At 33.4% G+C, this 27605-nt stretch overlaps 1 protein-coding gene across 1 annotated transcript in view; it reads left to right on the top strand.

Moving 5' to 3' along the window:
- Adamts6 (ADAM metallopeptidase with thrombospondin type 1 motif 6) overlaps positions 1–27605 on the top strand; it is a 173730-nt gene that overhangs the window by 43678 nt on the left and 102447 nt on the right. Inside the window, exons 5-7 of the mRNA XM_033761118.1 lie at positions 12738–12845; positions 22973–23118; positions 25310–25373. Of these exons, the coding sequence (XP_033617009.1) occupies positions 12738–12845; positions 22973–23118; positions 25310–25373 (318 nt within the window). The remainder of the gene's footprint in view (positions 1–12737; positions 12846–22972; positions 23119–25309; positions 25374–27605) is intronic.

Here is a 27605-nt window from a genome sequence, read left to right as displayed (position 1 = left end):
TAAAAAACTTTGAAAAATGAAAGATTTTTGGCTCATACTTTCAGAGATATGAGTTTATGTTTATTTGTCTCCATCCCTGAAAGCTTGCAGTAAGACAGAACATCATGGTGGAAGGGCAGGACTGATGAAAGCTGTTTACTTGAAGGCAGATGGGGGTCTGGTGCCATGGACAAGCTATAATTCCCCAGGACATATTACCAAGGTCCCATTCTCTTCCACTAAGTCCAACCTTCGAAGTTGCCATCTCCCTTCAGTAGTCCATCAAATTAAAAACCCATCTGTAGAGTAATTCATTGAACAGGTCTGCATCTTCATTATACAATCACATCCTACAAACTTTACCTCTTAACATAGTTGCATTGAAGATCAAATCTTCACTATGGGAACCTTCAGGGAATATTTCAGATCCAAACTATAACAAGTAATATAGATTATATTATTACCCTCTTAATTAAAAACCTTAATAATTTTTATCTTTATTAAATTTCTTGGTACATATTAGGTATACAACACAGTTACATTCATCATTGGGATCCTTTACCTGTATATGATTTATCAGGTTCTTATTTTTTCCCCATTGCCCTGCCCTCCCTTCAGACCCTCTACCCTTCCCTGTTTACAAAGACATTGTTTCCATGTTTTTCCTTTAAAAAATTTTTTTCTTTTCTCCTTTTCCCTTTCCCCTGCATCTCCCACTTCCTCTACTCTTTTAGACTTTTCTTCCTTTTATGCAAAATCAATTATACATTTTAATCCTTCTTTACGCTTTACTTTTTCACACCAGACAAACTATTTGGTATTTACGCATGTGTAACTTATTAATTTCACTTAAGGGCATGACCTCAATGTGCATATACTTAGGTATAAATCTCTCTAGTTTCTCCTTCTTTATGGCTGAGTTGTATGCCATTTTATAAACAAAACAAAACAAAACACACATCTTCTTTATCCGGTCTCCAGATGATGGGCAATTGGGCTATTTCCAAGTTTTAGCTATTACACACTGTGCAGCTATACATGGGTGAGCATATATTGCTATGGTATGATTCTTTTAATTGTTTTGTGAAAATACCCAGCAGAAGAATAGCTGGGTCAAATGAGACTTCTAATCCTAGTTGTTAGAGGTATCTCCTTATAGATTTCCACAGTGATTGTGCCAGTCTGTACTCCCACCAATAATGAAGAAGGGTTCCTATCTCCCCACAACCTTGCCAGCATTTGTTATTGGTTGATTTCTTGATAGCAGCCATTGTTATTGGGATGAGATGGAATCTCAGTGTTGTTTTCATCTGCATCTCTTGAATGATCAGTGATATTGAACATTTTTTCATATGATTACTTGGGGCTTTTACTTGTTTGTCTGAGAAATGTCTGTTAATTTCAGATGCCCGTTTTTTGATTGGATCTTTATATTTGGGAGTCTGGGGTTTTTTTTTTTTTTGAGTCCTTTATATATTCTACATAGTAGACGATTGTCTGAGAAACACCTGGTAAAATTTTTTCCCTGCATTGTGGGTTGTCTGTTAGGTCTGCTTGTGATTTCTCTGGCAGTGCAGAAACTTTTTAAAAACATGAGATCACAATTGTTGATTCTTTGTGCTAGTTCCCATGCTACTGAGGATTTATTCATAAAGTCTTTTCCTATGCCAATATCTTCAAGAGTTCTACCTAACTTATCTTCCAGTGAGTTTAGTGTTCCTGTTTTAATATTTATATCTTTAATCCACTTGGATTTTAGTTTAGTGCATGGTGAAAGATACAGGTCTAGTTTTAATCTTTGACACATTGAAATCCAGTTTTTGCAACACCATTTATTAAAGAGGTTCTCTTTCCTTCAGAGAGGATATTTGGCTCCTTTGTCAAAGATGAGGTAGTTGAGTATATCTGAAGTTGTTTCTTCATCTTCTAATGTATTTCACTGATTCTCGAGACTTTTCCTTTGCCAGTACCATGCTCTTTTTATCACAGTGACTTTGTAGTATAGTTTCTAGTTGGGGATTGTGAGAACCCCTGTCATGTCTCTGTTGCCTAGAATGGCTTTTGCAATTCTAGGTCTCTTATTGTTCCAAATAATTTTTGGATAGTTTTCTCTAGTTCTGTGAAATATACTCATTGATTTTTCGTATGATGTTGGCTGTTGGGATTTCAATAAGGATTGCATTAAATCTGTATAGCAGTTTTGGTAGTATGGGCATTTTCACTATGTTGCTTCTTCCTACCCAGGAGCAAGGGATGTCTTTCCATTTTTTTATATCCTCTTTGATCTCTTTTTTTAGAGTGCAGTAGTTTTCAGTGTAGAGGTCTTTTACTTCCTTAATGAGATTGATTCCTAGATATTTCATTTTTTGGATGCTATTATAAAAGGAATTGTTTCCCTAATTTGACTCTCAGTGAGACTGTGTACAAGAAAGCAATTAATTTTTGAGTTTTTACCTGGTATTCAGCTACTCTACTGAATCTGTCAATGAAGTCTAAAAGTCTTTTGGTGGATGGGCTGGGGATTTAGCTCAGTGGTTTGGTGGCCTGCCTTGCAAGCACAAGGACCAGAGTTCAATCCCCGGTACCTAAAGTCTTTTGGTGGAGTTTTTTGGGTCTTCTATGTAGAATATCATATCATCAGCAAATAATGATAGCTTTACTTCTTCCTTTCCTATCTTTATTGCTTTGATTTCTTTCTCTTGTCTAATTGCTGTGGCTAATGTTTCCAAAACTATATTAAACAGGAGTGGTGATAATGGGCATCCTTGTTCCTAGTTTTAGTTTCAATTTTTGACCATTTAATATGATGTTGGCTGTTGGTTTTTCATAGAGAGCCTTTATCAAGTTGTGATAAAGACCTTCTATTCCAGTTTTTGGCAGGGTTTTTATCATGAATGGGTGTTGAATTTTGTCAAATACTTTTCTGCATCTATTGAGAGGATCATATGGTTTTTGTCAATCAAAGGGTTTTGCCCTTGATTCCATTAATATAGTGTATTACATTTATTGATTTACATATGTTGAACCATCCTTGCATCCCTGGGATAAATCCAATTTGGTCAGGGTGTATGATCTTCTTGATGACTCTCTGTATTCTGTTTGTCAGTATCTCATTGAAGATTTTTGCATCTATGTTCATTAGGGAGATTGGTCTGTAGTTCTATTTTTTGGTTGGGCCTTTACCTGGTTTTAGATTCAAAGTAATACTTGCTTCCAGGAATGAATTTTGAAGTATTGCTTCTCTTTTAATTTAAATGTTCAAAGAGTAGTGGAAATAGTTCTCCTCTAAATGTCTTGTAGAATTCAGCAGTGAATCCATCAGGACCTGGGCTTTTCTTTATTGGTAAAATTTTAATTACATTTTCAATTTCACTGATTGTAATTGGGGGTTTAGAATTTTTATATCTTCTTCATTTAACTTTGGTAATTCATATGTATCTAGAAATTTGTCCATTTCTTCTATGTTCTGCATTTTATTAAAGTACAGGTTCTCAAAGTAAGTATTAATGATCCTCTGGATTTCTACTGCATCTGTTGTGACTTCACCATTTTCATTTCTAATTGCACGAATTTGGGCCTTTTCTTTCCTTTTTTTGATCAGGTTGGCTAAGGGTTTATTGTTTTTATTTATTCTTTCAAAAAACCAACTCTTCAATTTATTGATTTTTTTTTGTATCATTCTCTTAGTCTCTATTGCATTGATTTCTGCTCTGATCTTTATAATATCCTCCCTTGTATGAGCTTTGGGTTTCTCTTGCTCTTCTTTTTGTAGGAGCTTAAGATTCACCATTAGGTTGTTTATTTGAGCTCTCTCTGTTTTCCTAGTGTGGACATTCACTTCTATGAATTTTCCATGTAAAACTGCTTTCATTGTATCCCATAGATTCCTGTATGTTTTACTGGCATTGTCATTAAATTGTAAAAGAGGTCTAATTATTTCTTTAATTTCTGCTGTGACTCATTGGTTGTTCAGGAGAGTGTTATTCAATTTCCATGTGTTTGTGAAGTTCTTATGGTTTCTTATGCTATTGATCTCCAGTTTAATTGCGCTATGGTGTGATAATACACATGGAATAACTTCAATTCCTTTGCATTTACTTAAACATGTTCTGTGAGCTAGTATGTGGTCTATTTTGGAAAATGACCCATGTACAGCCCAAAAGAATGTATATTCTGATTTTGTGGGTTGGATCACTCTGTAGACATCTGTTAAGTCCATTTGTTCAAGAACTTGGTTCATTTCTAGTATTTCATTGTTGATTTTTTGTCTAGATGATCTGTCTATTTGTGACAATGGGCTATGGAGGTCACCCACTACAATTATATTAGTGCTAATTTGGTGTTTCATGTCCTTAATATTTGTTTGTATAGTTAGGGGCATTCGTATTTGGTGCATGTGTATTTATGAGTGCCATCTCTTCTTCTTGGATTGTTCCCTTTACAAGGATGTAGTGACCTTCTTTGTCTCTCTTTATTAGTTTTGGTTTGAAATTTCTTTGTCTGGAAATAGGATAGCTACCCTTGCTTTTTTCCATGTTCCTGTCACATGGAGAACTGTTTTCAATACTTGTACTTTCAGGCTATGAGTATCTTTTTCAAGTAGGTGTGTTACTTATATATAGCATATTGTTGGATTTTGCTTCTTCATCCATTCTGCCAGTCTATTTCTTTTGATTGGTGAATTAATAATGCTATGAAATTATGTCTCTCTCATATAGAACAAGGGTAATCATGAAAGACCAGATATTGGAGTTATCTGATCATGGTATTCTCTCTCTGAACTCTAGTTTTAATGCTTTTATGCTTACTGCTTTTGTTATGGTGTCACCTGTTAACCAACATGAAAACCATTTTTGCTTTATTGCTAAGTATCACTCCTATAATTGTATGTCGGCTTTATTAGTCTTAGTCTTTTTAGGACATTGCTAAGTACCTGAACAGTTTTTAAAGAGATGAAGGTGACTTAAAGGATGATATTAGTGAAATGCTGAGAAGTGCATACAAGCACAGTTTAAAGAAAATGAGCTTCAGTAACCTAAGAAAAGAGTAAACATTGGCTTCAAAATCATCTTCAGGTTTTGGAAAACGTATTACAGTTTGATTTTTTTGGTTAGAAAATTTTCTCTTTCCCTATCAAGATATTCAGTCACCCACAAGAATATTTAATTTTTACAGCTGGAAGGTTGTAGATTGGTTATTTATGAAGAATTTGGGGTTATTAAATGTTGGAATATTGTACTGAGAGAGATTATAGATTCATTTTCCATAAAGATTTTAAGGTAGCATGAATTTTCTTCAGTGTGGTTTGGTATGGGCTTAGAGAATAAAAGATATAAGTCTTTAGCACCTCAAATTTCTTTTGCAATTGAAAAATGTATGTTTATTAGTTATATATTGTGATAAGTTTATTTGATTTTTAGTTTTTCTAAATTTTGTGACAAGATCATAGGTCCACAATCATTTGTATGCTGAAAGATCAGTTTTTACCCTGGGTTTGCTTTTCAGTTTTTTAAAGCTTTTAATCAGTTTTTAATCCCTTCCATTTTGTGGTTATTTAAAACCAAACATCTAAATCAGGTCTGATGTTGTTGTTAATTTGAATTTCTCTTGCAAATAAGTTACCTACATAACAGGATCAAACTAAAGCAGAAATAAGGATAAATTGTCTTTTTTCTTTATATGGCTACTGAACATGTGGAACCAGCCCAGAGGGTCACCATATGTTGGTTTTTAATTTTCCTTTGTATGATCAAATGATAAATACCCTTTCTAATCATTGATGTTCCTTTCTGACCTACTTAGGACTCTGTTCTCTTCTTTGACCATCAGGATCTTCTATTGCAAACAGCTGTTTATAGATGTTATTGATGGGGTATTAAAGACAAAGAAAATGTTTTATATACACAATAAAGGACCCAGGGTGGCAAAAGGCCTAATGTTTCCCAAAGACAGGAAATATGTATGTCTCTTTTGTAGTCTATATAGTTAAAAAATTTATAGCCATCTAGTAATACATTACTTTCTCTATATATATATTCCTTAAGTTAATGACATAATAATTGAACAATGATTTTATACTTTCATGATGACCTCATCCTCTGTATAATCTACTAATTCTATTATTGCCTAAGTAAATCAAATGCATTCTCTTTCCATTTTGAAAGTTTGTTTTAACACATGGAACTATTAGAAACGATACCTGATTTCTTTTATTGTATTGAAAGGGTCTTTGTAGATTAATAAAAAAATTTTTGATCAAAGGAGTCCTAGTTCAGGGGAGTTATTTTTTGCCTATCATGTATATTATATTAGTTACTAAAAAGTCCACTCCATAAATGGACTTTGATTATTTTTACATTTGCTAATATTTTATATTATTGATAGCATAATTTGCAAATAGTGTCATTTATCTACAAAGTCAAACAAGCTGGAAACCTGGAAGTTGATATTATTATTTTGAATAAATAGGAATACTTTTAAATGTTTTATTTCTTGAAAGGCAATGAAATATTTTTCTGCACTGTGTTAACAGTACCTTTAAAAAATCCAAATATAAGTGATGTTGTTGCATTCTGATGTTCAAATAATAAATTTGATGCCTACCTTCATGTAGTAAATGAATGGTATGAATTATATATAATCATCATAATCTAAAATCAAAGAAAATGGTAGGATTATGAATGTTTGAGATATTTTATTACACTAAAGTACAAATAAGCATTGACTAATCAGCCTCAATTTGTCAATGATATTACTCAATCCTGTACTGTATTCAACAAATAAAGCCTCATGAAAAATGAAAAAGTAGTTTGACTGTGTACAGACTCTTAGGCCAGGTTGATACCAGACAGGGCTAATTCAAATGTAGCATTAAAACTGAAGCAAACGCAAAATTTTATGAATGTGAATTTTGTCACACTTTACAAGAGAGCACAAATATGTATATAATTTTTATAGTAGTTAACCTGTACACCCTGAAAAGGGTGTACTTTTCAGTACACCCTGAAAAGTATTAGTTCTTTTATTCCTTCCAAAAAATTCCTGCCAAGTGGCCATTAAATGAGTGCTGGGTATACAATTTACTCATCACTCCTTAACTCTGAGTTTTTTAACATTCTATATTGTACATTGTATATTGAACTGACAACTTCTTCCCCTTGTTTTTAGCCATTGGTTATACTGACTTCAATTCTAAGTTGACGTGCATATTTTTTCCAGTCATTTAAAATATTGAAATTCTCAAGTCTAACATAAAAAGTTGCAGTTTCAAAAACATGAGAAACAATCACATAATCACTCTCAGGCATGAAGACAAAATTGCTAGATAAGAATAACACTAACAAAGATAGTTGAATTTAGTCCATGTAATGGCAACATGTATTTCTGTAATGAGAGGAGAAATAGGAACAATTGACAAAGCAGGGGATGATGCTAACATAATGCAGAAGTCTTGTTTTTTTGTATGATTTTTCCTAGTACATCAATGATTTGAAGGAATCAGGCAAGTTTTCTCACAACTAAAGAGAAAGACCATGTCAGTGCATACTCTTATAAAATCCTTAGAAAGGATTGAAAATCCTTTAGAAGGGCATTATTTATTGGACATAATACATGATTTAATGACTTTATTTCCAAAACACTGAGTTTTCTACTTAAGCTATAAGAGCAGGTGAAGAAGCTGTGAAGATATCCTGTGCTAATTTTAAAAATTTGGTAAGCTGAAGCCTGCCTCGATTTCTCAATTTCTATGAAAGTGGTATCTAATGGAGAAAAATGCCCTCAAAGACCTTATTCCTAAGAAGAAAGCATCATAAACCACAGTTTAAAGCTGAAAAAAAATTAGCTGATTGGAATGCTGGAATCAAATGCCAGAACAGATTTAACTGCAAATGTTTTAGTGGGGGAAAATGGCTCCCTTAAGAAATTGAAGCGCTAGGCTTGTGCTTCAATAAGAGAAAAGCAAAACTTTATGCAGTCTAACTGCTGCTAACCAACTAAATGAACATGAAAACAGGTTCAGTGATAATCCTGGGATGTATGATATAAGCAAATACAGTGGACTATATTTCTTCAACTCAGGAAGCACAAGACATTAAAAGAAAAAAATCTTTGGAGAAGAAAAGCTTTCATACAAAATAATAAACAACATAAGCAAATAACCCCACAATGAGGTTGAAAATTAATGCCCCAATAGAATAACTATGAAAAACGTGAATGGTAAGTTAAGAGGAATAATGTTTGAAAGAAGGTCATGAGGATGAGGAGTTCCAGGATAGAAGAATAGGAAGAATAAGCAAAAGGCATACTGAAAAAAATCTGAATCAAAGAAAGAAACAAAACAAAACAAAAACTTCAGAGCACGTGTTCCGAGAACATGAAGAAAAGAACAGATACAGTAATTAAACAGCACTAAAGAAATTTTTGAAACTTTTGAAAGCAACTAAAAAAACTATTACAAAAGTCAGCAGTTAGACTAGCAAAGTTAAAATATTTTTCAAAATAAGAGTAAATAAATGTTTTCAGAAAGATGAGTGAAATAATCTCTTGCTATAACTATTGGAGACATGTTAAAACAACAAAAAAATTGAAATTCAGAATTTACTAGATAGAAGCAGCAGTTTTCATTAAAGACACAACAGTAAACACACAGATGCATTTAAATTAACATTTGCTAACAAGTCTTGGGCAGTGGGTTGTTTATATTCTTTTAGACTTTTGTAGGCATAGAAAATTTATATTCAAAAATTGGCAGACCAAGTAAGAATGCAAACTTTTAATTTTGCCAAAAAGGAACATATTGTAAAGGCTGTCACAAACACACAGACCCTGCCCTTAGACTCTTCAGTCTATTTTAATATCAAAAGAGAATTAAAACTTAAAAAATAATTATAGCTGGGCATGGGATTACAGGCTTGTAATCCCAGCACTCTGGAGGCTGAGGCAGGAGGATTGACATGAGTTCGAGTTGAGTCTGAGATACATAGTGAATTCAAGGCCAGCCTGAACTACAAGGCAAGACCCTGTACCAAAAGGACAAGCAACAACAAAATAATTATAGCCCACTAAAAAATTTAAAATTAGTTTCATGAAAAATACTGACATATTGATCATTGTTCTAATTTTGTCATAGAAATGAAAAACTTTATCATAGAGTAGTACCAATCCATTGCTGCATATGTGACTATTTATTACCTTTGTCCTAGTTTTCATGAATTCTAAGTGGTATTTTTTTTATAACATTAACATAATGCCTATTGCAGAGTAGATTCTCAATAACTATACTTAAATGAATGACAAAAATTACTGTCACTTTTGCATTGCTTGGCAATTCACCTATTTGTTTAGAAGTTGATTCCATGAAAAATAAAGATTCCATTTCACATTTTCACTCTCTTGTAGCAGAAATGTCCCTCATTAGGGTTGTTAACTTCTCTCCCCTTTCTTAAATTCTAATTTGCTCTAGATTGTTTTCCCAAAATGAAAGTTAGGATTATAGAGGGAAGCCTAACACACAGACAGTCATGTATTTATTAGTTCATAGAAGTCATAGAAATTCATAGTTCATAGAAATCTTAGCAAATCTTATATCAGGAGTCACAAATATGTGAAAGAAACTGTTTTTCTTAGCTAAACTCATGGTTAATCAAAAAGTCATCATCCCCTGTCACTAACCTTACCCGATCACTTCATGTTGTGAAGTTAAAAAATTTTAAAAAACTTTTATTAGTACATGTTTACAGTACATAATTATTATATGCACTGTAGAGGATTGGTACATATACATAACACATCTCAATTCCCTTCTTTTTTCCCTCCTCTCTCTACCCCTCTTTTATATATCCAGCATCAGATTCATTATTTATCTTATAAGACCTTATAAAATTTTAATATACTGTATACAAATTGAAACATAGACTAATAGGCCAAAGAACATATAAAAAATGTAAGACAATTTTGCTAAGTCAAGCTACACTTTCATATACATTGTCTTCACTGGGTTAGAATGCCTTTTTTCCTGTTATCTGTCATATATGTGCGTGCGTGCATGCGTGCGTGCGTGCGTGTGTGTGTGTATTGAATTTTTCATATAAGAGAAACCATGTGATATTCAGGCTTGTGCATCTGAGTTACTTCACTTAACATAGTCTCAAGGTGCATCCTTTTTATGGCAGAGTAGAACTCCTTTGTGGATACTGCAGTTTTTTATTCATTCATCTATTGATGGACATATAATATGTTTCCAAGATTTAGCTATTATGAATTATGCTGCTATAAACATCTGTATGCATATACCCCTATGGTATGATATCTTTAACTCTTTTATGAAGATGCCTTTGTTCAAGTGGGAATTTCTACTTTTAGCTTTTTGAGGAATCTCCATACTGATTTCCATAATGGTTGTACTAGTTTACATTCCTAACAACAATGGAGAAGGATTCCTTTCTTGGCAAACTCACTAGACTTTGTTATTGGTTGATTTCTTGATCTGAGTCATTCTTCTGCCTGCTATGATGGAAACTATACAAATTTCCCAGAGACAAAAAAATTTTGGCATGCATTTAACTTTATTAGAGGTTGAGACTCGTGTTTATTCAATAACTAATATTCATGTGTGAATGAGACTGATCCATCTATGTAATATATTATTCATGTTCTAGATTGTGGTAGTTTTGAGAAAGATAGGTATTTTTAAAGTATGAAATTGTTCTTAAGTAACCTCAGGGTACATACTTCTTGCTTATTTGGTTTGAAATGAATGTTTTTCTTGCTTTTTATCTTTCTAGTATCTTTTTAAAGTCTTTTTAAATTGGATATTAAAATCTTTCTTACTCAAATTGAAATTGCAATTGTGAGAGCTATTTGAAACAACTCTTCAGAGGCGTTTTCTTGACTAGTTAACATCTTGGGTGTGTTTCCCAACATAGATTTTCAGTTCCATATTTTCTTATAATGATCTGTGAGAAGTTAATGCCCTACCAAAGTATGAACTCCTAGGATCTCACTAAGGTAACACATTCTTGTTAGATGAGGAAATTTATCTTTCAAAATACATCATTCTCTGAACATTAAGAGGGTGTATTATGAATCTTGAATTAAGGTTTGGAAAAAGTTAAGTGTGAGTAGATATTTTTCAAGGATCTTTGAGAAATAGTTTCGTAATTTATCTAAACTGTATATTTTCCTGAAGTTGTGACTCTTTCCTCTTAAATTATAGAATCATCATTGCATTATTTCATCTGAGGTAAACAGTCTTCTTTTACATTTGTCTGAAGGAAGATTTAAGCCTAATAAAGGCAAAAAGATATCAGAAGTATTATTCAGGGATTTAAAAATTCACAATCTTTATATACACTGTTCTATTAATGCTTGTCTGTTTTTCTTGTTTGTTTGTTTGGTACCAGGGATCGAACTTAGGACCTTGCCCTTGCTAGGAAGGTGCTGTGCCACTGAGCTAAACCCCTGGCCTAATGCTTCTGTTTTGTGAACTCACTGTTCTTTGAAGTTGGGCAGACTTTACTTATGTAATAGTAGTTTGAAGCCCTTACTCCTAGTGTTTGTAAAATAGTAAACTAAAAGAATATATTTAGAATAAAATAAAAATAATATCCCATAGAAATAGAAAGCTAAAGTAGTATATTAAAAATCTTGGAAAGAAAAATAGATTTTGCAATAAATTGTATTATAAAAGGAAAATTTTATGTTTATATTATGATTCGCAATACATGGTCTTATTTTTCTGTCTTGCTCTTTTCTTGCTTACTAGTTATCCAAATGGAGTTTAATTTAATTAATTAATTAATTGTATTTTTATTTTTGTGCTGAGAATCAAACTCGGGTCCTTGTACTTGCAAGGCTGGCGGCAGAACCACTGAACTAAATCCCTGGCCCCTGGAGTTAAAAAAATTTAAAAAGCATTTTAAAGCCTGATAGTCATTATATGTCTTCTTTTCAACCTGATAAGGGGCACCCTAAAAGGGATCCAAACAGATATCTTCAAATTTAATATCATGCAGTGCATTACCACTTGTAGGATCAGTTAACTTAAGTGACTTCAATATTTTACTGCTTTATTTCTGAGTTGTATTCATGTGTCATGAGTTCTTATAATTGTGTTTTGAGAGTTAAAATAACAGTTGGGGAATAAATGCAAATGGAGTAAATATATATAAATTTATCTCTGTACTCCAGATGATCATATTTTAATTGTAGACATATACTTCATATTTATTCAAATTCATATATTAATGTGCTATTCATTCTCATGATCTCTCTCTCATTCTGTCCTTCTTTAGATAAATAGATAGATCTTCTATATTAAAATTATCTTTATTTGAATACTGTAGTAGGTCTAAGAAGTCCTAGTTGCCTAGTTTGCTTAGCAACACTATTAATTATTGGTAAGTTTGTGCTACTGTATATTCTAGATTGTAATAAACATGCATTTCCACTCTCCAAGTTATTCTTTTTCCTACTCATACTAATGAAATTGCTGTAAACCATTGTAAAAAATATCCTAATCAATTTAAAAAACTAAAACATAGTTTAACTACTAAATGTTTAAATAATTTTGTAAAATGAGTAACCTTAATTCTATACGAACCTCCTTCAAAATACTCATCTCCGATGCTCCAACAGCAGCAAGAGCCCTGGGGTCTCTTTATAAGTAAAGCTGAATGACTATAAGTGTATTTTTTGGAAGAACTGGACATGGTGTTAGTCTCTATTCCTGATCAACTTGCTTTTGCCTTCTTTCCTAGGAAGTGTGTAGAGAGCTGTGGTGCCTCAGCAAAAGCAACCGCTGTGTCACCAACAGTATTCCAGCAGCTGAGGGAACACTATGTCAAACTGGGAATATTGAAAAGGGGGTAAGCTCAAGTGATTTACTAGCTGTTTGACATGTAGGCTAAACTGATAAATTTGCTGATATTCAACGAGTAGGAAATCTTGTGTATTGATTTAAAATGTACTTTAAAATAATAAATTCCTACCCTGATGGTTTATTGTCGTATCTTTATATCTGCAAATATACTCTATTAATAAATTACAGTGAGTAACTATTTTCCAGGTCACTTTCTCCTTTCTGTTGGTATGAATATCTATATTTGTACCAAAAAAAGCCTCACCAATAATTTTATAGTCATATATTATAGTCTTTTAAATCATATAATATAACCTAGTTTTTTTTCTGGTAAATGATTCCTAGAAAAGATTATGTGAGTGAAATAAATAAGATACATGTATATATACCAAATAGTTTCTCTGGTGTGAAAAACTAAAAGTGTAAATAAGATCCAAATTGTATAACTGACAGTGTGAAATAGGAAGAAAAGGGCTAAAGGTGTAGGGAAAGTAGAAAGGGAAGGGGAAAGGAAATAAGGGAAAAGGAAAAATATGAGAAAAGGAAAAAACAGAAACAAAGTCTTTGTAAATAGGGGATGTGGGGGGGGAAGGGAGGGCAGGGATAAGGGAAAAAAATGAGAAAACCAAGATCTGTCATGTAAAGGTACAAGATCCCAATGTTAAGTGTAACTGTACTGTATACTTAAAAAGTACCAATAAACTCAATGAGAGAGAAAAAAAAGAAAAGATTATGTGACCCCAAAATGGACTATAATCTAACTAAAGTCACTTTTAAATTGCCGTATAAGAGAAAGGACTAATAGTAGTTTAAATAATATAGTTTATTGAACATAGAAATTAGAACTAAATAATTTTAGTTTCTTTGCTCTAGTTTTCAAAAATATTAATAATTGTTTAAACAGATAAACACAGTTGTATGCTACTTCTGTAATTCTCTAGGAATTGTTACATTTATAAATTCTAGGATTTACTGTCATGCACTGGATTTAAAGTACTACTACTTGTCATCTGTTCTCAGTTCTGACTTCTTTCATGTTAGCTGAGCTACTTTCAACAAAGATTATAATGAACCTCAGTTTGCAGTGGGATGTTTAAATAAAAAGAATGAAAGCTTTTGGGCAGCTGTCACAGTTTATTAATCCTTGTTGATGGCTTCATTCAGGACCTATGACCTAGTGCCATGTTGATGGCTTTTCCATGCTGGGTTTGGGAATGTTGGTAAATTGTGCTAAATATATGAATTGCTAGGGTCATTTTAAAAGGATTGAGGATTTTTTTTTCAGATTTTGTAAGTAGCCAATAAAAATACAAAGATCTTCATGCACTACCAAAATTCCTTCTTTTTTTCACTGAACTATTAACGAATATTAGGAACCACATTCTTGAAACAACAGTCTAGGTTTATTTTGGAACCAACAATTTATGTCAACAATAACTAGCAGTTTATATCAGTCTGTACTTAGAAGAAATACACAGCTGTAAGGAGGCAAAATCACAGTGAGAATCTGCATTTGTCATCGATGTTTTATACTTTGATCTAGTGTTTAGGCCCCAGTTTCTCTTTCTCTAGAATAAAACTCTCACTAGGCCTGATGGCTTTTTATGAAAAACTTTGTTTTTTAAACAAAAGCATAACAAATTCCTTTTAAACACCTCAGAGCTCTCCTAGAAGCATTTTATAAGATATAATCATGAACACATGGCTCAACCTTACCATTTAAATTGTAAAACATATTTAAATTCTCATCATTTCTGCTAAATAGAAGGGCCCAGATGTCATATTTTATAGCTATATGCACATAGGATAGAAGTGACATATTTCTTAGAAATTACAATTTTGAGGGATACTTAGAAAATACTCTCAAATCATACTAAAACTAAAGGTATTGAACTTAAATTTAGATAAGCAAAAAAGAGAAGAAATACAATTTTTCCTAAGCACAATTAGAAACACACATAAGAAAGCAATTAAAATGGGGACAATATGTATTTGATTTCTAAAAACTCACATTCTTAATGTTGGTTAATGATTGTCAACTATTGGGTCCCTAAATCCTTTCTTCAAATGAAATCTACAGAATTTAAACATATTAATTAAAAAAAATAGTAACAGTGTGACTTATAGAGCCCCTTGCTTCCTCTTTACCCTGACTTTGGACTATTGCTAGCTCCTGACATACCTCCAAAGAACAGCCTAGACTGTATGAAAAACTACTTAAGGACCTTGTAAATGTAGCACAGATTTGTGTCAAATGATCTTTTTTTTTTTCACAACGTTAGAGTATACTACCATCAGATCAATACATTGGCTATTACCATTTAAATTAATCTACAAAACAAATCTTGGTCATACTTCCAGAAACATGGGAGTTAGATAGTTTTAGAATGGCACTAATAAGTCTTAAAATGAATGAACTTAAGTATAAATAAATAAATGCAGATTACTATAATGGAAGCAAATAAAGGGAAAATATCCCTCAAAGCATCCACAAAAACTGAATTTATGAAGCCTCAGAGAACTAAACTAATCTAAAATTTTTAAAAAAGAACAGAAAAAATAACTAAATACATAAGATGAACACTTCTCAATTTATTTATTTATTTATTTATTTATTTATTTATTTATTTATTTATTTATTTATTTTTGGTACTGGGGATTGAACTCAGGTCCTTGAGCTTGCAAGGCAGCCACGGAATCGCTGAGCTAAATCCCCAGCCCCTCAATTTATTTTTATTAGATATATTTACTATATTATTTCCTGTATAAATTTTTATCATTGATGGTTTCTGTTATTTTTCCTCAAGAGAGAAGCATGTTTACTGTTGTTAAATGTAGACTTTACATTTAGAGCTCTATCTCTTTGGAAATTAAATCAGAGCTTAGAATATAGACTTGAAGCAAAATATTCATGCAAAGTGCTACCAACAAAATTAAAGGAGGCAGGCCAGGATTTAGCTCAGTGGTGCCGCTGCCTGCCTTGCAAGTGTAAGGTCTGGATTTCAATCCCTGGTACCCCCCAAAATAAAAATAAAGAGAAATTTTCAATTAATTTTATCAACCTTTGTTAGTCCGTTAATTTGCCATCTAAAAATAGTTGACATTCCCAATAACAATGATGGTAACTTTATTTTTTATTTTTTTCTTTTGGTTTTTTGAGACAGGGTCTCTCTATGTAGTTGAGACTGACCTGGCACTCATTATGTAGCCCAGGCTGATCTCGAACTCACAGTGATCCTCCTGCCTCAGCCTTCCGAATGCTGGGATTACAGGCTTGCACCACCATGCCTAGCTTGGTAATTTTAATGAATATTTAAAAAGCACTGATGCTATACTAGGCATATATTTCTAGGTACTTTACAATCATTCTTCTGTTTGATGTTAACAAAAATCCTCTGAGTTGGGTATTGTTTAAACTCTGTTTTACAGATGAGAAAAGTATGATTTAGGAGCCAAAGATTACAGAGCAATTTAATAGTAGAGCTAAAATTTCATCCCAGGTCTGACTGATTCCAGAGATGAAATCTTTGCCCCTTTATACTGACTCTTATTTATCTTATCTTACAATGAGAAAATTTTCAAAGGAAAAAGCAGTTTTTCAGTCACAATAAAAATGTAGGTCACTGAGTCTGAGATAGGTGCTAAAAATGTTTTTTTGTTGTTGTTGTTTTGGTACCGGCAATCAAACTCAGGACCTTGTGCTTGCAAGTCAAGCACTGGAACCACTGAGCTAAATCCCAGGCCCCCAAAATGTATTTTAATGATAAAAGGATTTTTTCATTTATGTACTTGTAACATTTCTTAGCTCAGGAATCACAATAAGAAAGCAACATTGGCAGAACACTGAGATAAAAATATATTATTGTGTGAATATTGGTAAAATAATGGAATTTTTAAATTCTAAAATAAGATAAAACTGATTTCTACATATTTCTCAGAAATATAGTGAGGATAGAGACCATAGAGCTTTTTGTGGGCTTCCTTAAGAGGGAAGCTACTGTACGTTACTAGAGTATCATTATTACTTTTTATTATTTTTCCCAATATTTATATTAGATGACAACAGGCAGATAATTCATTGCCAGACTATCTGATGTAGCAATTATCATCAGAGAGTATAAGAGTTTGTGTGTCTCAGGACATGAATGGAATATTCACAATCTCTCATCTTAACTTTTAATTTCAAAACTACTCTCATCAAAAGAAACAAGAAAAAACATACACCCTGTCTAGCCAGCAGAATAAAACCAAAGCTGCTCAGAGTTTTCTGAATAAATCTTTTTTTAAAAAGGGAGAGGGGATAGAAATATTGCTTGAGTGATAGCATAGACATATTCAGAGGATTGGATCCATGATGATCTCGTCAAATTCTGGCTGCAAAAGATATGGGATCCCTGCCCGGGGCGCAGTTCCACAAATGTTCCATGTAAGTATGGAACTGCTCCATGCACATTTAGCAGATGGAGTAAGAAATATGGCCAAAAAATTAAAAACTGATCTGTGTGTGAGTCCTGGGGGGGTCTGACATCGCTATTACAGCCATTGGATTTTTGCCTGAATAAGCCATTCAAAGACTGAATAAGAACCATATGGTCTGAATGGATGTGCTCAGGGACAGTAGCATTAAGCAGAGAAAACTTGATGAACCCAGACAGTGTGCTGGTACTCTGTGTTCATGGGTCAGTCTCCTACAAATCAATCAATATGACTTTCAGCCAGAGAACTTTCCTTGGATATAGCATCAGCAATAGCCCTTTGGACAGGAATCAGAGGCATGTCATATTCGATGAAATAGTAAATAAGAATTTAGATTGTAAAAAACTTAAGTAGTCACGTTGGCGTTGTTACTGAGCAGGATATTAAGATAATCAAAACCCAATCCTTATAATCCCTGTTGGTGACCACAAAAGGTGATTTCAAATACTTGGTTTATTGCCAAAAGATTGATTTAATGATTCTACAAGATTCATTTAGAGATATAGCCCAGCATTTTGGATTACAAATAAGTGACATTGATTCCGAATATTTTTGCATGGAAAACACTGTTGGATTAGAATAAGATTGTTATATGCCTCACTAAAGCATTTGATATACAATACATTTGCAGCCTTAGATCTTACCTTACTTAGGGTAAAATGTATGTATTATTAGACCCTTAACTCTAAACACAGGGAGTGAAGAAAGAGTACCTCTTCTGATTGCTCTAAAAATTTAAATACTGCAGTATGGAATGACAATTTCTGATTTAGAATTTGGGCTTAAAGGCAGTTAGAGCATTCCTGCATCTGCATAGTAGAAAGGTAACACTTTTAATAGTGCTGTGCTTCAACCCTCCACACTTCTGACTTGTGAGAATGTTTTATATTGAATCACCTATATGACCTCCTTTAAAAAACCTAGAATTTCCTTTGAGGTCTCTCATTCCTGATATTGATTGGACCCAGTTCTGACTATGACAAGTTGTATCACCATGTCCTAAAATTGTTCTAGTTGAAAAGAAAGAAAATTATTTTAAAATGTGTATACTCATCTTGAAATTTTCCTGCAAAATTCTGACAAACTCTCCCAAGCTAGATTGTTTGATTTATAATATGCCCTTATTAAAGATAGTCCCTGATGTAGACCATGAAATTTAGTAATCCTGTAGCAAGAGATGTTTAGCAATGAATAGTGTCATTTTTTAAAGAAACCTTTTAAAGCTTCATTGGCATATGCTATCTTTCTAGATAAAGTTTAAAACATTGAATTTAGAAGGAATATGGAAAATCAAGAATAAAAACATGATATTTTATTCTTGTAATGTGATGATTTCATTTCTTTCACCTTTGTAAATCTGGCCAAACACACCTGAATTATCAAAAGAAAGCCACATTTATCTGTTTAATTTACACTAAACTAATAAAAGTGTAGTTTGGAAAGGTGCAAAATTACTAGATTTGTTATAACTTTTGAGAGTATTGATTAATATCTGGTTTGCATTTGCCTATTTAGTAAAACTAGTTTTAAAAAATGAAGTAAGATTCTATCCCTTTATATAGAGAAATTTTGCAGGTTTGGCAACTTCATATTAAAAAACAAATGATATGACACTCCAAGTCTGACCTTTACAAAGTTAAGTAACTTTCTTTTTAGAAAGCATAACACCGCATCACTATATTTACTAACAAAAGAGGGAAGTAGCAAGAATTCCAAAAAGATTCTTTTGTATAAATACAAAGGGAAAATCAGAACACAGTCACACACAGGCACACACACACACACACACACACACACCCCTACCAGAGATCAAAGTCAAACAAGTTGTTTGATATATTTTAACTTCTTTGAAGGTATGTCTGTACTTAACTAATTTTAAAGTTGTTCTAATCTAAATCAATATGGAATCAGGAGCTAAAATTTGTTCCCATTTTATAGTCAGGTAAATAAATGAAAAGAAAGTGCCTTGTCTTGGATCCTAAAATATTACTAGAATGAGAACTAGGATTTGTGATCTAAGTTGTCTACATAGAACAGTCATTATCATGTAAACTAGTTAATTAAGTTAAATCATTACTAGAGACTAGTTTCTTGTGCACTGCTAGATAACTGATATTTATAGTAGTACAATTCACATTTTATCTTTTCATCTTTGTTGTTTAACTTTTTGCTTAAATTATTTTGTTATGACTTCAATGGATAGATATAAAGAAGGTATGAATGTATGCAGTAAAAGTTCTTGCAGACTGTTTATGAAATACTATGACTGTAAATATTAATAACAAGAACTGAGTAATATTAAAAAAGAACTAAGTAGTATATTTATCTTTTACCTTAAGAGTAAACTTTATTTATTTTTATTTTTTTTTGGTGTGGGTGTTGAACTAGGGCCTTGTGCATACTAGGCACTTGCTCAACCATTGAGCTATATTCCCTAGCTCAAAAATAAGTTTTAAGAGGAAAACATGGCTATTTCAGTGACTTCTCTTACTCACCTATATTTTGTGAGCATCCTAGAAATATGTATAGCAATATTATCTTGTTCTGTGTCCTTGCGAGCTCACAATTCCTTTTTCCCATGAAAATAAAAAATGTGAAACTTTTCTCTACAAATCATTAGTATACTCAAGGAGTCTGAAATAACACATGGTGTGTAGCTGAGTGTTCTTTCCTTTTTGATCTTTCTAGTGTTTTTTTTGGATTATATGGAGTAAAAATAATTCAGTATATTATTCTTAAATGTCTTCAAGTATTCTATGGCTTCAGTTGATCCTTTTCCCACTGATTTTATGTATTTTTAGGCAGATAATCCCTTCCTGCCAATAAGTGACTTTGGGCAAGTTTATCTCTTTCAGGTCCTTGTTTCCTTATCTGAAAAAATGAAATGTTTAGGCCACATGAATCCTGAAATCCACCTAAGCTTTAAATCTAACTCTTGTCTATATAAAATAAATGTAAAATCAAGCTTTTATGTTACTCAAAGATAGTAATGCTAAGTCTCCAACTTAAAAAGTAGGCATATTTTATGATTTGAGCTGATTCTAGTTCAGTTTCTATTAATTGCAAATCAGTAATAGCTGGCTAGGACTCCACTGCTCAGTTATTTACTTTAAAAATAGATGCAGGCATAAATATTCTTCCACACAGCTACTTGTAGTAACAAATTGCAAAAGTGAGGATTATTTGGCCCATTGTTCTGACTTTTGTATAGGTAAATATCTAATGTAATTGATATATCATTATAAAAAATATTTGATGTTCTACACCAACCGGGTAAGTCATAAAAGTGGCAGGAGAAACATTCTTTCCTCTCAAGTATACACTATCAGCAGCCCTACTCCCAGAGTGGCTAGTATATTATTGCGTTAGCTGACTGACTCTTCATCATTCTGTGTAATTGTTTTTTCTTCGTGGTAATTTTTATTGTCCAAATTTCAATCATTTAATCTTTCTTTTTTTTGAGTCATGGTCTTGCTAATTCCCTAAATTGCATAGTCTGGGCTGGGATTTATAATCCTCCTGTCTCGGCCTCTCAGTGTTTGGATTATAGGCATGTACCACTGATTTTACTATTTATCAGTATTGGAGTCAGAGTGTTCTTCTTAACAGCCAATCAAATTTTGACTTTCTTTTACTTAACTTTTTACAGACAGATGATCACTACTAAGCACCTATATTTAAAAAAGAGTTTTGGGCTGGCCAGGGATGTAGCTCAGTGGCACCACACCTGCCTGTCGAGTGCAAGGTCCTGAGTTCAATCCCCCGAAGCAGGAAAACATTTTTTTTCTTTTTAAGTTTTATGTTGTTACTACTAAAACAAATCACTAAGATCCAATTATATGCCCATAGTCAGGGAACCAAATAAGAATTTGAATTTCTTAACTTTCTAATACTCTAGTTCTTTCCTGACACGTAGTAATGAAAACATGATACAGAATTCCATAATATGCCTAAGTATTTATTTATTTAATAAATGTTTATTGCATGCTTATTCATGCCAAGTAAAACACTCTAATGACAGAAATACTCTGAATCTTCTCTGTCCAACAAAGTATCCACTATCCACATTCAGCTATGGCACCCTTGAAATGTGGCTACTAGACTTGAATATATGAATGTTTTCTTTTAATTAATTTAAATAGCCATATGTGGGCCTCAAAGCTCTTACATTCTAAGAAGGGGAAGCAAAGAAGTAATTTAAAAGATAAATGGGGTAACAAAATAGTATTAAATGGTAAGAGAGCACTAAAACAGTTTAGACAACGAAATCACCAAATGCAGCTCTGTTGAGGAGGGAGGAACTTTGTGTATCAAGAAAAAAGAAAGTAAGCCAATGTGTCTGGAGCAATCAGTGCAAAGAAATTGAAGCCAAAGAAGGATACAGAGGCTAGATCACTATGTCTGCTGTTGGCCAGAGTTTAGGAAAGTAGGAAACTACCGAAGTCTTTTATGAAAAAAAAAAAAGTGACAAGATGTGATAATATGTTTTTAAAAGTTATATTTGAATGCTCTATGTAAAATAAATTATGGTAGAAAAAATAGAGGCAGAGTGACCAGGTAAGAAGCTGTTTCATTTGCCAGTTTTTCTAGGGTGGTAGCTGTGAAGAAGGTGAAAAGTAAAAGAATTCCAGATATATTTTGGAGGAAAGCTCAACAAACTTGGTGATAGAATTAATACAATGAATAGGTAATTTTCTAAGCATCACATGTCATAATCTCATTATACTGTCATGTAAGTTTGAATTTTTATTTAATATCTAACATGCTGACCCTTAACTCTAATAATGATATTCCCTATGATTATTCATATAAACAAGACTTTTATAACATCAGTTGGGCTTGTCAATGTTTGATTAAAAGCCTACAAATGCTTGGCTTTTAAAAAGATTTTTGTTTTGCCATATTCTGCAATTAAGATTTATCATGATAGAGTTATGAGCTGATTATGCGATGTTATGCATTTCAGTAAATTATTCCTGGCTTTCTACTTAGGTGCAGTATGTGTGGTTTACTGCCCAGAGTAAAGCTGAGCAGAATTCCAGTATACATGCTCACGCGGAGGCCATACACATGGCTAGTCAGTGTATTACCCAGTCCCTAGTGTCTTGGCATTACTTTTATTATGTCTGCAGTGCTCATGTAGATGAAATGCCACAACACATTCTTTTACTATTGTAGCCTCAACCAGTTTTTTTTTTTTTTTTTTTTTTACAGAAAGAGCAATTACCATCATAAAAATTCCTTACTGAAGAACTTTCCATATTGCGTTATCATTCCATGATTCTAATAATAGCAGGGTGGATATAAAGAAAAATTTTAAAGAAAATGCTAAAGTATCTAAAGAGACTTTGAAGCCTGTAGCTTGCTCTATAATGAGAAACATTAAAAGTATGGAGAAGAAACAGAGGAAAAAGAAGGAAAAATCAAGCTTTTTAGAGCTCGTGGTATATATTAAAGATCGATAAATCATGGTCTAGCTGAAGATAATTTGCAAATCACATGCACCTTCACCAGTGTCTAAACACAGTTAAAGAACTGTTAATCTATTTTGAGAATGCTAATGCCTAAAATTGGTCATTACCTGACCCTTTTGTATTTCTATCCTGTTGGCTCCATCTGCCTAAAAGCTAATTCTGTGTTTTCTGTGAAATCTTGCAGTGGTGTTATCAGGGAGATTGTGTTCCTTTTGGCACTTGGCCCCAGAGCGTAGATGGGGGCTGGGGTCCCTGGTCACTATGGGGAGAGTGCAGCAGGACCTGCGGGGGAGGCGTCTCCTCGTCCCTAAGACACTGTGACAGTCCAGCGTAAGTAGCTAAAGTAAGCCAGAGCCAACAAAAAGACACAGTTGGAAATGATTCAAAGCTGTGGTTTCACATGTTATCTGTAAAAACGTTTCTCCAGTGAGCCAAATGCTTGTCTTCCAAGCAAGCAATAGGCACAAGAAAATGGAAGAGCTTTGTTAGACAGGCTTTCTTCCTTTCCCCTTACTGTGTAACTAAAAATAAACATTAAAAAAATAGAAAAGCATTATGTTTCTGCCCTTGGTAAGCCAGATTTTTAATCTAGTAATAATCAGATAGATTTCCTTCTCCAAAAACTACTGAATTATGGATGAATCTGGGTCTGGTTTATGCTACATTATCATTATTCCCAGGAAACCTAAGGTCTTTTCACATGTCACATAAAATTATTACTGCTACATTAGTATTAAAAGGACCAATGAGAGCACTTCAAGGGTTGAAATGCCTTGATTCGGATCACAAATCACAGTGAAAAGAATACTGCCCATGTGTTAAAATAGTTTCCATTCACATGCCCCCATTAATCATCTTCCAAAGTTGCCACCACTTTTCTCCCCAAGATTGTTTTGTGCAGGTCAGATTGCTCCTCTCTCACTATTCTTTTCTCTAGCCAGAATCTCCCTGGCAAAAGTCCAGCCCATCAGTATTCTTTGCTAGCTCTATTGCTTTTCCCTCCCTCCAATGCCAATTACAGGTGGACGGCTCCTTTAGCTGTACTTTTTTCTTGTACTCCCTGAGACTACACTGCTGCATGTCAGGTGCCTATTTTTGTCTAGAACTGAACTTCAGGGCCTTCTTTCCCAGCTAATATTTGGTGCAGAATAATGTTATGACAACAAGTCTACTTTTCCCCATTCTGGAATAAAAGATATCTGTTTTTATTTTTTATTTGTCCCTGTTTTAATTAGGACTTTTCTCTTTGGTTTCTCTCTCTCCAGATGTCTTGTTTCTTTTCTTTTCTTTCCCTTCACTCAAAACTGTTCCCCTATAAATTAGTTCTGTTTTCCTTCTCCCACTTTCTATCAATTATCTATCAATTTACCCTTCTGCAAACAGAGGTTCCTGTAACCCATTTTAAACTCTTTATTACTCTCACTATCCCCACCACTATGACCAATACATTTGTTTTTGTACTACCAACACATTTCTCTCTAGCTTGTTCAAACTGAGCAATTTCCTTTCCTTCATTAGAGTCAGCATTCACTGGCATTCAAAGTATATTCAAAACACAGCTTTATTTATTCACTGATACCAGTCAGCTTGATCCTTTTTAAGCAAGTGCAGAGTAGTTAATCTAAATGCAACTTCAGGCTGTTGTAAATTAATAACCCAAAGTAGGAGGCTGGGGATTCAGCTCAGGGGCACCATGCCTGCCTCGTAAGCAGACGGTCCTGAGTTGAATCCCCAGTATGAAAACAAAAACAAAAACAAAACAAAAAACCTAAAGTATAAAACTCTATTTATATATATATAAATAATATATCCATATATATAAGGGAATAACCTGGACCTCTTTTAAAAAGAAGTTAGTTCTTTTCCCTTCGATACTGCTATGCCCAAGTAGTAGCATATGGCTTTCCCTAATGTTAAATACTTTAAAGATTAATTTGTGTAGCTCAAATATTTGACATCTTGCTTTTTCATTAATTTGAATACAATATAAAGATTTATATAATGCAAAGCCACCTGAGTTTTTAATTTAATTTTTTAAATTCATGAAATATTTGAAATGAGATGGAAACTAATTTCTACATTATTTACATTGAACTGGAGCTATTCCCAGAAAATTATTTAGTATTCTCTCTTTGCTTCACATCTGGAAGAAAAGCAAACATTTCATTTCTTCCTGATAAGCATCTAGTGTCAGATTTTATTTTTAAAATGGCTTTTCATTATAAATGTTTTTAAAGCTCATTGTGTTAAATTATGTACTATGTTAATTAAAAATACACAAAAAGTTTCTTAAGAATATAAATCATGACAATTAAGTCTTAAAGACTACTCATAGTAAATTGTCTTAATGCTTTTATTAAACAATCATAATTATAGCAATTATCAGCATTATTTTAATAATTATTAAAATGTCTCATTTTATATTTTCTTAAAGTAACTTTTTTATGTGCCTTCATTAGATAATATATGTACTCTTGGTATGGATAGATATATTCACATGTTAAACAAAATATTTTTTCAGCCCTTCAGGTGGTGGAAAATACTGCCTTGGGGAAAGGAAACGCTATCGTTCCTGTAACACAGATGTAAGTAAAACCAAACTTTGCTATGAAAGATTAGCTTACTTCTTCCCTAGAGCAGGGGAATTTTTAAAATTGTGAACCATCTGATCAGACATCTATGTATATGAGTGTCATATGAATTTCCTGAATGGTTGACAATAAATTGAGCTGGCCTCAACTCCATCGTTACTTTCATAGGTCAGGGGAACTCCAGCACTAGGAGCAAGCACACTCTTCCCCAACAGGTCTCAAAAAAGAGCCACATACACCCTGAACTACCAAGTCCCACAACACTCACGATGATTACTGTCTTTTCGGAGTCCACCAGAATTAATCTTATTAACTCTTTATTTCGTGTTTGTTGTTGCAAGAAGCCCTGATAATTCACCTTATCTCTTGCCATCCAGTCCCATGAGACTCTGCATTACTTCTTCTGTTCTGTTTCATATCCCTGTCTAACTACTACAGCTCTTCTGTACCCACAGGAGTTCATGATCCATCATCAGCAATATTATATGCCCTGATTTATCTGAATTTTATGTCCAGCCACTTGACACTGGCTTTCCTTTGAATCTACTGTTTCTTCTGTAGTTTACAAACCGGGGGCTCTGTTTTTTCCCTTAGTTCAAGAAGGCTGGGCCTAGAAGTAGATATTTTTTATACCACATAACTTCTTTCAGGTCATTCTTTCTCCCTCCTCCCTCCTTTAGTTTCACGATAACAAACTATTAACCTACTATCACTCATTCTCATATTTTCCAGTCTTGACTCCTGATTTAGGTCTTAGCAATTTCATAAACACATAGATGATTGTTCTGACATAGTCTCTGTATTTTTCCATAACAATCCAAAATATGCCAATTATTTTCCCATTTCTTTGCTCCCTTTTGAAGTAAATTTATCAAAAGATTTATCTCTACTTAGTCCAGTTCCTTCTCATTTTTTTTTCTACAATTGCTCTTTCAAGATATTTGGTTCCATTATTCTATTCAAATGCTCCTGTCACATCATAGATACCTTCCATGCTGCCAAATCCAGTAGTTAACTTGAAGCTTCACTACGTTTTCAGGACACTACAACTTTTTGCGGGGGAGTGGTCCTGGAGATTGAAGTCAGGACCTTGAGCTTGTAAGGCAGGCAGTGGCCCCACTGAGCTAAATCCCTGGCCCTCTTTTTGATTTCTCTTTTAGGTTACTACTTACTCATTATTCTCTCTTGATGATTTCTACTCTTCACTCTGACCTCCTAATGTAACTAAAAAGTCCTTGACTTTTTTCTCTGATCCAGAAATACTCATTTCCTTGATAATATTCTCTTTCAGTGCTTTTGATGTCATTTGTATGCCATTTGACCCCCAAAGCATGAGCCCAGATTTCTTCCATGGAGTTGAGGGCCATATCTTACTACTTGATTTGACTTTTAATAGACATCTAGTGTTTGATGTGTTCAAATATTATCTACAAATCTGTTCCTCCAGTAGTGTTCTCTATCTCAGATGTCAACACCATTTAGTTTAAGCCAAATATAGTAGTCTTCCTTGACTTCTTTCTCTTTATCCAATCCCCCAGGAAATCTTGTTGATTTTGCCTACAAAATATATCATAGAGCCAGGTGTGGTGGCGCATGCCTGTAATCGCAGCACTTGGGAGGCTGAGGCAGGAGGATGGCTGTGAATTCGAGACCAGCCTGGGCTACATAGTGAGTTCCAGGTCAGTTTCAATTACATAGTGAGACCCTGTCTCAAAAACAAAAACAAAACAAAACAAGACAAACAAACAAACAAAAATATATATATATAGATCTGATCATTTCCCAGTATCTCTGCTGAATTACCACTATTTCTCACTGAATTATTTTAATAGCCTCTTATGAAGATTTTTCCATGACTACTGTTGCCCCCTCCAGTTCTCAAAATAGGAGGCAAAATGAGTCTGATTATACTTTACTGTTCAGTTCTACCCTGTTTTAGTTAAGTACAAAGGCCTTACAAAGGCCTACAGAGCCTACAGAGTCTGGCTTTCACTGCTTTTCTGAATTCATCTCTTATTTGCCTTCTCATTCACTGCACTCTAGTTCCATGGGCCTCCTTCCATGGTCATCCTGGTCATATTCCCATCTCAAAGCATTTGCACTTGCCTCCTTACCTTGTGTATATTCACCTCCCAAAATATCTACGTGGATAAATCCTTCACTTCATTTTTACTCAATTTCCATTAGGCCTAGCCTGAATACTGTACTTAAAGCTGCAATACTTCT

This window comes from Fukomys damarensis, unplaced genomic scaffold, assembly GCF_012274545.1.
Source record: "Fukomys damarensis isolate Sample0158 unplaced genomic scaffold, DMR_v1.0_HiC HiC_scaffold_1, whole genome shotgun sequence".
In the NCBI taxonomy this organism is placed as follows: Eukaryota; Metazoa; Chordata; class Mammalia; order Rodentia; family Bathyergidae; genus Fukomys; species Fukomys damarensis.
Note: the sequence above shows the minus strand (reverse complement) of the source record. Positions and strands in the feature narration are given on the sequence as shown.